The sequence below is a fragment of the Barbatula barbatula genome, assembly GCF_947034865.1.
Source record: "Barbatula barbatula genome assembly, chromosome: 22".
Lineage (NCBI taxonomy): Eukaryota > Metazoa > Chordata > Actinopteri > Cypriniformes > Nemacheilidae > Barbatula > Barbatula barbatula.
In genome coordinates this window covers 9,752,761-9,764,545 of record NC_136785.1, presented here as the reverse complement: position 1 = coordinate 9,764,545, position 11,785 = coordinate 9,752,761, and the positions used below count along the sequence as shown (strand labels likewise).

Below are 11,785 nucleotides of genomic sequence, written 5' to 3'. Positions count from 1 at the left end.
AAAACAGCAATATGTTATAGCTATTAAATATTTATTTGTTCAAAATTGTGCACAGAACATAGATTTGAATTTGTTTGTTTAAAAAACGAAATAATTAAATGGGTTATGGGATTAACATTTTCAGGCTGTTATATTTGCCGTAAAATTTAAAACCATTCAGCTTTCAGCGAGTAGCCAATTTCCTTTGTCAATAAGGGACACGCGTCGTTTAATATTTTATTTATTCCGTCATCCAAATGCAGTCTGTAGTTTATAATCTGTCATATGGGGCCACAAAATGCTTTGGCATTTTTATGATTTTTCTTTCTAGTTGCCCTTGAAACTAACTAGAGACTAGACTAGTGACCACTGTTTTAACTTGTTCTAAAAACTTATTTTTTTCTGACATTTCCTCATAAACCCCTTTAGGGGGATTTTTACTGGTGGTATTTTCAGTGATTAGTAATCTCACTTTCTTACAATAATTAAACTATAAAAGCTTGATCAGTTATCCAGAAATGTCTACCAGCATACATGCCCATCTTGAACAAAACAATAAAAAAGATCCAAATATACATACAGAGTTTGCAAATCACCAAAGTATGCTATGTGAAGAACTCCATAACACAATGAAATGTTTTTTAATATAGTAAAAGTCATGAAGTATCCAGACCCACACCATTTCCTTTTGATTGATTACAAAATAGTGTGCTTGCATATGTGTGTGTGTATTGATCTTATTTTTCTAATCAGTTTTTTTCACATGCGCATGGGTTTCCAGTTATTTTGTTGGAGGGCTACCGTCCAACCCAGTTTAGCTCCAACCCAAATCACACATTCGTGACAGGTAATCTTGACCTACCCTGCATCTGAAACTGCATACTTCCATAGTATATGATATGTGAAAAAAGTAGTATGTTTGAAACAGAAATACCCGAATGGGCCAATACTTCGAAGTATGCATCGGATGGATGGACATTTTTTAATCCCATGAGGCAACGTGAGCTGAGAAGAATTTATCAAGTTGAAGTAATATAAGTACAACGAAATACATTCCTCACAATTAAACTATACTAGTTTGACAACACCTAGTTGTTTTTATGGGTCACGTGAAGATCCAAACATGGCGCATGTATGTCCAAAAAGTATGCCTACTGCACCCACACATACTATATTGCACATGCTATTTGTTTGTTTGTTCAAGAAGTAGGTAATTCATTTAATCTAGTAAATACTGTCATAGTATGAGATTTCAGATGCAGAGTCTATTAGATTCGCTGGATCATGTGTGCTGGAGGTAAATTTTGTAGGATAATGGCCCTCAAGGAGCAGAATTGGACACCCCTGCCCTAATGAAAAGGAACAAGGTTTCCCATAAAACAGGAGAATAACAATATCCTCCAAAACATCATAGATATTTGTTCGTAGTGCTGTCAATGGATTTATTTAATCATAATTTTGAGTATGAAATGCTTTGTTGTGTTTTGTTGAGTGATGTGTCGTGTCGTGTGATGTGCATACACAAATCATTATCATCTAAATTGGGCTAATTCTGCTCTTCCTGTTTCCTGCTCAGAGGAGGGCGCAGAATAACTTTTTCTCCCTGAAGGGGTTTTCTGAGGTGGGCACAGGGGTGATGAGAGGGTCCTCACATGCGTGGGCATCACAGTAGGCCATCAAGTCTGCTGCTGCCTTAGAAACCTGAGAAGGCAGGATAGAATATCAGTGCTCACAGTAAAAGCATTTGGCTTACGGATGAATATTGATTTTGTGGAAGCTGGACATGATTTGGCCAGCTTTTGGATTTGCAGTCTTTAACTTTGTTAGATGTGTGTAATAATGGAATATACAGTCCATATTTCTACAGTAAAAACTTTAATCTCATGTAATTGTCATTGCCGTGTAAATGCATTAATGCCATCACCTCTAAGCGGCATTAAATCGTTTCTGTATACTACACATGATGCTTTGTCCTTGACATTGCTCTTCGATTGAAACACCACACTGATATTCTCTTGGTTAAACAGTATTTTAGGATTTTTCTATCCATGTGCAAAATGCACAGTTGAGGTCAATGCTTAAAGACTTCAAAGCTGTTGAATGCTTCGAATTGTACTTGTAGGACAGAATTTATCATGGGGATTGTAGAATTAGGTCATACATATTAACCTGGTTCCAGATCTTTGATCACATCTAATACAAATTAGTCTGCTGGCTACAGGCTGGTATAATAAGATTCACAGGCAGAGAAAATCATCACTGATATGATTATTTTTGCTACATGTGTAGTTTTCACGTTGAGACTCTCACCTTGATCCGACAAAAACTGGCTTCAATCTTCAGCTGTTCCACCAGCTTCCTGGCTTGCCCGACACTCATGGTGCTGTTCACAGGGGTGTCTCCTTTCATCCTGCCATAGACAGAAACATTCCCATTGAATCCAATGACATTCACTGATTTAACCACACAAGTGCACTCAAGTGTGTTCCTGTTGCTTAAGAGGTATTATCAGAATAATACATTACATTTTACATTTTTAATTTAGCGCAGACCCCAAGCTATTTACAAATGAGAGTATTTAACATGTTGTTCATGAGCTATAAACTATATTTGTTGTATAACAGGTCATGTTTACAAGTAATAAAATATTTTTACCTATTATGAAGGGGATGTGCAATGCTGTTTCATGCATTCTGACTTCTTTACAATGTTAAACATGCTGTCTTTTCAGGCTTGACATGATCAACTTGTCAAATTCCAGTTGGACGTATTACGTAGTATTTCTGTGCTAGATACACTTCCCCAGCGTTCGTATAGGTTTCGAAAGTTTTTTTTCGAACATGAAAATCAATCTCGTAACAACTTTTCTTAGTCCCATATTGGGCACTTCTCCCGGAAAAGCACGCCCACGGCAAGGCGAAAGAAATAGACTGCCCATGCCTCAACCGACAAGTGAAGACCCGCTTACCATCAAGATTGGCTGCGCTGTAGGCCTGCAGCTGCAGCTTGTTACTCTTGCAGTAGTGAGAGAATTTGAGGTGTGTTTCTTTGTTCACGTAGTGATGGATGTTATATAAACGGCGGATATATCGCTTGGTTTGGAGATCGTTTGAAACTGATAGATGAAGTCTGTGTTTTGTGAGCAATGGCATCCCCAGCACGCGTCGTTTGTTTTCGGAAATAATTGTACAGCTGTCTCTGTCTTTGATAACTGTGATTAAACTAAAGACTCTATGGATATTTGAAGGGTGCGATACTATTAGGTAAGTACTCAAGATTAACATGAGATATGCAGAAACTGCACATTAAAACCCAACCATTGGCTCACCCTGAAACGTACACTTTTCACATCCTCACTTATTTTAACTTGTGTTATTAAAATAGATCTCTATTTTGATCATGTTTTAAAGGTCCAGTGTGTTATTGTTTTGGAGGATCTATTGACAGAAAAGCAATGTACTATAAATAACAATGTCTTCAGAGATGTATATTGGTTAGATAATAAAGCGTTATACCTTAGAATTAGCTATTTTTATCTACATACACCGCAGGTCCCCTTACCATGCTGTTTCTACATTAGCCCTAAATGTACAAACTGCTCTACAGAGCGCGTTTCGTAAATACATGATCTCTTTAGGGAAAGAAGTAAAAACGTGACACCATCTTAGTTCTGTGTCAGCCACCATAGTGCTTTCGAAAGGGAGGGGTGGAGTGAGTTTAAATTTCTCAACCTCAAATAAATAAAGACATTAAATCTCCACATTGCTTTAAATAAGTAAAGTTCAAAAATCCTATAGCTTCAAGTATCAAGTAATTTTCACTGAACATGGATTCATTTCACATTCAACAGGGAAAGCCAACATATTAAGCAAGCCACAAAGGAAATATAAGATATATAATATATAATTAGACAACATGACAACCTTCAGAGGTTACTTTTGCAACAACAGAGGTAACATATATGAAATGCTAGTTAATACATTTTGTATAAGTTAATCGTTTCTAAATTAATAATAAAACATACCTTAAAATGAATAAATAAAAAACAGCATTTCCCCCTAAAGTGCAATGTCTTCATTTCATTGTCTATAATGTTTATTTTATAAACTATATTTTGTACAGATAAAAGCTACAACGTTAGATTATACAACCCGATTCCTTCACACAGTTTTTTAATAATAATCAAAAATGTATTTTTATAACAGGCTATATCGAAAATGAAAATGGTTTTGAATTAAACAAAAATCGCCAATACATCAGTATACCCCCTGTTAAATGTAGATGTGCTATTCCTAAATGATGATCCCACTTTTATGGTTTCAAGGGGATGTGCACTGTATTTAACAGCCAGTCTTTAATACAAGCCTCTTTGCATTCTCAAGCTTCTCCTGTGGTCCAGAAGTCTCATACGCTATGCTTTACTTCCTGTCTTTCCGGGCTTGGTATCATTTACATCTGCTTTCCTAAAAGCTGCTGTTTTAGGAAACCAAAACCTCACCTTGGATTGCAATAATCTGATAGCAACACATTTAATCATCTATTGAGTTCACTGTGATTTCATTCATTTGGAATTTATAGATGAACATCAATGTGTAAATAAATAAAGACATTTTATTATCATCTTAAAGCATTAATACAGTTTTTCCCTTCTGTGTCCTATCAGAATTAAAATAGCATTTCAGCAGTGTATTGGGGTATGTCGGCCCCATTTTGCACTGTAGAATGTGCCTACAGGCAAAACCAACCACCACATGGAATACACCATATTCATTTGTAGGAACAGCAATTCTACAGTTTGACCATCATCTATTAAATGTAATCATATTAGCAACTTAAATATATGGGCATTACATATTGCCAGCAGGCAAGAAAAACTAGGACAGACAGATAAAAGACCATTACAGCTGCTCAAACAGATATAAGTGATCTTTTACAAGATCAACCAAATCCCTAAAATGTGTCATAAATGACCCGTACGTATAAATGAGCAAATCATTACAAAATCATACAAAAAGCAAGCAGTATATCAAAAAAGATGCAAAGCAGAAAATGGGAGTGAATGGAGAACAAGCTGAAAAAGACCACAGGGTGGATTCATCTATTTCAGTTATTCTTGGCCTTTTCCCTTTTTCTCTTGCTTACCCTTGCTGTATTCCTCTTGTGGTGATATCTCTCCCCCTTCTCTTCTTCTCTCCTTATTCCTCCTCTCTCTCTATCTGTCTATGTTGTGACTTTCAATGCCGGACCGCACCCTCATAGACACTGTGGATGCTACCCAGTTCTGTACAGTCCAATGCACTGCAATTCTGCTACAATGCACACCAGTTTCTTGGCACATACATAAAACCCCCCTCTATGGAAAGTGGGATGTGCCAGAGAGAGGGGGGGCTCTACTAGAATTGGTTAGTTATGTGTAGTGGCTCATACTATCTGTGCAGCATTGTGTGGGTGAAGGGGGGGTTATTACATTGATGAAAATCTATTTATTTAAAATCACAATATCACAAGATAGATTTGTATTATATGTATTTATGATGAGGTGTTTAATAAAGTTATTTATTTATTTGGTTAATTGCTCTTCTGCTAAGCCTTACTACTCACCGCTCTGTTACCATGGGAACTGCTGCAGTCTCAGCCTCTTTGCCTTTTACTGTGGCACCATTTTGACTCAGTGGTCTCTTCCAGATTGGCTGGGATGTGATCACCCCCACCATGCTATTCCATCCATTCTCATTTTACATTCACATAGTTGCAAATCTGCCCCTTAAGTTTCCTCCTGAGAAATGATCATTCAGTGATTGTCTGTTACATTCGACGGAAAAAATAAAAGGTAAATGCTTGAAAGTTCTTTGAACATTTGCTATTATTTTATTTTGTATCGATTCTAAGTACGCATGTTATACAATAATACATTTATAAATCATTCAGATAATAAAGATTTCGTGACGTTTATCCTATGTGTAATTTTACCTTACAAAACAACTTTTTCTATACTAACAACTTCTGAAAAAAAACATACATAAGAAAAAAGCACTGCGTTAGCCATGCTTATTTCAAAACGTGTACGAATTATCAACTTGTACCTCTTTGGTTGCCGTAGCCGTATTCCTGTCTCACCAGAAGTGGGCGCGACTGAGTTAACGAGGCGTTTGTTATTTTCTGATCTATAGACAATCTGTGAGAAACATTTCGCTTGTTTCGTATCAAATATGATTTGAAAATCGTCTTCCTTGCCCCAATATGCATAAATTATGCGTCACCGTAATACAACCGAAAGGAAGGGAGGACCTTTTAGCAGTTTTTCCATAAATCCATTTTTGTAAAGTAGTCGTTTGTCCATGGCGTATTTTACAACTAAAGAAGGTAAGTTTGCAGTTCTGTCCTCAATGTTAAGTGCAACTGATGTAGACAAGAGGACACGACGAATGCGAAACAGACATGACAGAGAGACGAGCTGCAGTTCAAAGACACTAAACGGAGTTTAGTGATTATTTTATTACTATAATACAACAGCGGAAATAACTGAATTTTCTGAATTTAATATGTATAGATAACGCTACGTGCTTAAGTACAATGAGTGTGTTTCATTCTGTTAACTGGTGAAACGTGATTCTAAAATTCCCCGCTTTATTTGCAGGAAATTGTACAAATGTTTTATTTTCAAAATGCATATAAGCCTGATTTTTCCTCGACTTTCATGCATCTTTGCTTTCTTTCAGTCGTTCGATGTTGGGTGACTTTGTCATTTTGTTGTTGTTGAAATTCAACAGACACTTGACTGGAATTAATTGAAATTATTAAAGACAAATCTGGAGTATTTTTTATTTTTACAATGACCTCATTCAATCTTTGTTGTGTTATATTATTGTTTGGTTTGTGATGTCTGAATCATTTGAATATTGATGCTTTTATGATTCATTTTATTGTCTATATTGTGTGTGTAAAGGTTTTATTACTGTAATTACTCTGCAATTACAGTTTAAGTAACTGTACTGTAGTGTTTTAGTAAATAATGTAAATAGTGTCTAATTCTGTTGTGTTCTCCTTTTTTAGGTCAATGTATGATTTTACCAACGTTCACGGATGAACCGTGGAGCTGCATAGTCCGCTGTTCTGACACTATACTGGCACATCATCTGTTCAGCCACAATCAAGCTCTATAAAGATCCAGACGCAAATTCAAATGGTTAAATTTCCTTTTTTATTTGCCATCATGGCCTTCATGATCCAAGCTGGACTCATATGCAGATGGTAGTCAGGGGTTGTGTGAGGTGGTATATATATGACTGAAGAGAGGCAGCAGAGCCCTTCGCCGGCGGTGGAAGGGCTGAGGGGCATACACGGTGCAGACAATAAAAAATCCTCGTCTAGACGTGACGGGGAAGGCTTGCCATCCATGGGGGCGGTAATGGGACCTTTGCTGCTTTGGGTCCAGGACGTGGCAGCAGTGACCCTCCTGAAGGCTCGCAGGACTCTGCTAAGGGCTGCCATCCTGTTCTGTGTGCTGGTGCTGCTCCTTTGGATCTCCATCTTCCTGTATGGAAGCTTCTACTATTCGTACATGCCTAGTGTCAGCTTTGCCACACCGGTACACTTCTACTACAGGTAGAGGCACGTTGGTGCTGATCGAGAGCGTTCCTGTCTTTGTAATATTTGCGCATGTCCGAGTTGGTAATTAGTTTGGTCCAATGAGCAAAGAGTGATTGAGTCATTACTTAAATGTTTATGGCAAATGAAGTTGATAAATGAAATCTGGCAACTGCCGTTTGTTGCTTTGTGGTTTATTCTTCTCTTCTCTCTATCAGAACAGACTGTGATCCGTCTGATTCAGTCCTCTGTTCTTTTCCCACGGCTAACATATCACTGTTGAAGAATGGCAAAGACCAGGTACACAATCCTGTTTAAGCTGGTATCGTGTATGGGAAATATACAGTGACCTTGAAACACATAATGACATTGAGCCACTGATAAAAATGTTGTGTACAAATCTTGTTTTGGGCCACTGTAAAAGAGCTGGCGTTCCTCCAAATTCTAGACATGCTCATTCTGGTGTTGTCACACGTTCTTACTGAATGTGATAATTATTATAGCAACGAACAAACATTTAAGCTTTGCCTTGTATATTATGTATCAAGCCCAAAATGACGCACAAGAGGATTTTGAAAAGAACGAATAATGAATAACACACTCTGACGCTGTCATAAACCATTATTGGGTATTTAACATTAGATTTCCTGTTGTAGGTGATGATGTCCGGTCAAGCCTATAGGATCTCTCTAGAGCTGGAAATGCCTGAATCTCCTGTTAATGAACAGCTTGGAATGTTCATGGTCAAAATGACCTCCTATACTAAAGATGGGACAGTCATGACGTCTGTGGCCCGCTCAGTAAGTGAAGAAATGCAGCTGTTCTTTATGCATAATTTACATGGTTATGTTGATTTAGTGGGTTATTGTTACGAAAGATAACTTTCTTAGTCATGCATCAACCTTCCATCAAATTAAAAGTGACAAATTTGGGCACACCTAATACAGCCCTGTTAGACTGGAATGTGTTGTCCTTATTAACTTTGTTATAAACGGAGTTGCTTTTAAATTAATTTAGGAACACACACCCAACCTTTTATATTACAACAAAACGTATTTATGCTCATTTGGTTTAACAGTCATTTATTTATTATGTCACACCAGACGATGCTGCACTATCGTTCTAATTTGCTGCAGACCATGAGCACGCTGCTGTTCTCCCCCCTCCTGCTCACAGGTCTGTCTGAGCAGAAACAGCTCATTGAGATGGAGCTTTTTCCAGACTTCAGATCAGACATTGTGAGTTATCTCTAACATGTTTAACAAGAATGTTTCACATGGAGTTGTGTCATTATGAGTTAAAATGCGATTTCGAGTTTTGCTCGTGTCAATTATGCAAATTCGTATATATACCTATAATAGATATTTAGAGGATTGTAAGTGGTGTCTTTTATTTTGAACACAATGCCTACAATGCGCAGGTAATAAACTGCATAACACATGGATCACATTGATCTGTCTCCGCAGTACCAGCCTGCTGTTGGTGCTGTGATCGAGATTCAGTCCCGCAGGGTCCAGATTTACTCTGCCCAGCTCCGAATCCATGCCTACTTCACTGGCATTAGGTTTTTATCATTATCTGGTTTTACTGGTTTATTTCTGGGCCTATATAGCATCCACAAGTGAATTTAATGATTAGTCATTTAATGTCAATAGGTTATTCATTATCAAGGTTCATCTTGTAACTTTTCTTTTACAACAGATACCTCCTGCATAATTTCCCTTTGACATCAGCAGTCATCGGTGTGGCCAGCAACTTCACCTTCCTTTGTGTCATTGTTCTCTTCGGGTACCTGCAGTTCATCTGGGGAGGGCTTTGCCCCCCAGATCAGGTCAGAGTAAGGGTAAGAACAACCATCTGAGTAGTATTCTTGATCTTTGCCTTTATTTGTCTCTTGTTAGGAGCTGGGTAACGTTTGTCATTCTAGTGATTACGGGGTTATAACAGAATGTGATATCTATTTGTCATTGTTGCATGTAGGTCATGATGGGAGACTCTACACGTCTTCAGCAGAGGAAAGAAGAGGCGCGTAAACGCATGCACTCGTCCTCCAGCACGCCCAGTAAGCACTTTCAACCGCACACACATCATTACTGCAACCAAACACATTAGTCACCAATGCACCATCCTCTGAATGTCCTCCAGACATGACGTTTGGAAGAGACAGCAGTGAACCGTCTGACACACCACAGCAAACCAAACAAGCAGGTAGCATTCAAAACAAAGGTGAAAACAATTACATATGTGCTTTTGGCAGATTCATTTATCCAAAGTAACTTCAAGGTATATACAGTATTTTTATCAGTTACACATTATTCCACCGTGTGTTTGCGCAGGTGAGCTGGAATCTCCTGGTGTAATTGGTATAGATAACTTAAACCACCTGCAAGAGGATAAAGCTGGTAAAAATTACACTTTCTTAAATTAAACAACAGCCAAAAGATAGCCAAAATATAACCACGGCAATTTTCAGCTTAATATTGCAGCATCTGTTTCCTTCTGACCCTTTCAGGTCTAGAGACTCCAATTTTTCTCGAGGCTCCTCATATTGCAGAGACTGTTTTAAGTGAGGAAGACCCAGATCAAGAGCAGAGGCTAAAAAGAATGGGGAATGAGAATCCTGAAGAAGAGGCAGCCCAATCACAAGCCTCAGACACCAGCCTAAGGCAAAGACATACGCACATGTATTCTGTTACAGAAGAGCACTCATAGCTAGCACGTTTACTGCCTGAAGTGCACTGAAGAATATTTAAGACATTCCTGTTGAAATGCAGCATGTACTACTGTGAGAGCTGTTTCACGCAAAGTTGTATTTGATGCATCTGGTAACCAGTTTACGTCATGGAGCTCATGTTACATGTCTTGCTGTTGATTTTTGTTTACCTGAGTACAACAGAATTCATATGTTTCACTTTGGTTTATTCAGATGAAAACACATAGGATTTGCGCAAATGTCAATGCTTCGATATGTCGGTACCTTTGCGTGCATCTGAGACTTGTAATTTATAACTGTGTGTAAGATGTATGAGCATTTTTGTCATTCCTCAGTCTTTTAATATATTGTCTACAATTATTAACAAATGGTTTTACTTCTGGGCATAATTAAAAATATGTTTTTTTCACATTCAGTAACATTAATGCAAAGATGTCACATTTATTTTTTAAAGTAAACATGTTAAAGACATTGAAGAGTTGTAAAAATGCTATTAAAAATGGTGTTTTTTACTCTTATCAAAACATAAATCTTTATTTGTCTCACTGTGTTGTAATTGGAGAAGGAGAAAACAACGACTGAACATCTATTGTTACACTTATCCGACTATACAGGCTTCTTGAAAGATGGCGACAGCCAACGACTCTTGCTATTACAGTAACGTTAATGATGAGCAGAGCTGGTAGATTACTTATGAATTGTTGTATCCGTTGCTGATTACGAATTACATGGCAAAATTTGTAGTCAGTAATAAAATCCCTTAATTAGATTTTTTTGGTAACGTAATCTGAATACTTTTGATTACATTTGATTTAAATACTATTTGATGTCACATCAATTGAAGCAGGATAATTTTGTGAATGACATGATACACGGAAAACATATTTTCATCACTAACAAGAGCCTCAACATCTTTTTACACAGTACGGACAAAATGCTAACACTGATATGTAGTTCTCGAGATGAGGGTTCACAAGACAAGATTTGTACATTATTTTTAAGAAATCCTTAATGATGAAATATGTGACAAAGTCAAATAATGTTAAATGTGTGCATTTTAAAAATCATCTAAAATGAAAAATAATTGTACGTCTATTTTCATGATTTATAATCTTCAATACTAATTTCAACATCAAACTCCATCAAAAAATCTTGATATCTTGTCCGAAATCTTGTCACACCCATATTAGACACCATTTCTTTTTTTATGGGAAAACTATTCAGTGTAACTAAAAACTAACAGCAATGTATTTCTTCCTTGTTTTGTGTGCGCATGTGCGCGGGCAGAGAAGTGTCTCTGGTTTAGACATATAGGCCCACTGGTCTATGTGTCCGGTGCTTATAATATCATATTTCTATACTCCTTTTAACAATACAACTGAATATTCCATAGAATTAACAAACAATTATGACTAGTTATTGCTAAAGACCAAAAGGAAACTTTCCTCATATAATCCTGATATGTGTCTTCAATCTTCAGAGTTCAGCTTTCATCACTCGGGTTGA

General features: G+C 37.3%; 2 protein-coding genes across 5 annotated transcripts; one reads left to right on the top strand and one right to left on the bottom strand.

Annotated features, from left to right (window-relative positions):
- Positions 1-213: 213 nt before the first annotated feature.
- Positions 214-2,388, bottom strand: gng3 (guanine nucleotide binding protein (G protein), gamma 3; the record flags this gene model as incomplete). Its single annotated transcript, XM_079487110.1, has 2 exons — positions 214-1,680; positions 2,290-2,388. 2 exons carry the CDS (start codon positions 2,386-2,388, stop codon positions 1,552-1,554), a joined length of 228 nt encoding a protein of 75 aa, XP_079343236.1. The 3' UTR covers positions 214-1,551.
- Positions 2,389-6,058: 3,670 nt separating this feature from the next.
- bscl2 (BSCL2 lipid droplet biogenesis associated, seipin) lies at positions 6,059-11,047 on the top strand. 4 transcript variants are annotated; one of them, XM_079485830.1, is made up of 11 exons: positions 6,095-6,342; positions 7,033-7,584; positions 7,785-7,866; positions 8,223-8,366; positions 8,670-8,804; positions 9,033-9,130; positions 9,268-9,409; positions 9,547-9,628; positions 9,712-9,792; positions 9,903-9,968; positions 10,079-11,039. In XM_079485830.1, the coding sequence occupies exons 2-11, from the start codon at positions 7,262-7,264 to the stop codon at positions 10,276-10,278; spliced, it is 1,353 nt and encodes a 450-aa protein (XP_079341956.1). In that variant the 5' UTR covers positions 6,095-6,342; positions 7,033-7,261; the 3' UTR covers positions 10,279-11,039. The 4 variants fall into 4 exon arrangements, with proteins under 4 accessions (XP_079341958.1, XP_079341956.1, XP_079341957.1 ...); XM_079485831.1 differs by having other exon boundaries at positions 6,122-6,342; positions 10,053-10,821; XM_079485832.1 differs by lacking the exon at positions 9,712-9,792 and having other exon boundaries at positions 6,059-6,342; positions 10,079-11,047.
- The last annotated feature ends 738 nt before the right edge of the window (positions 11,048-11,785 follow it).

Coding starts and splice junctions, on each gene's coding strand:
- bscl2 (XM_079485830.1), top strand. CDS start 7,262: ATGACTGAAGAGAGGCAGCAGAGCCCTTCGCCGGCGGTGGAAGGGCTG. Junction 9,793..9,902: donor AGGTAGCATTCAAAACAAAG/GTGAAAACAATT, acceptor GTGTTTGCGCAG/GTGAGCTGGAATCTCCTGGT. Junction 9,969..10,078: donor CCTGCAAGAGGATAAAGCTG/GTAAAAATTACA, acceptor TGACCCTTTCAG/GTCTAGAGACTCCAATTTTT.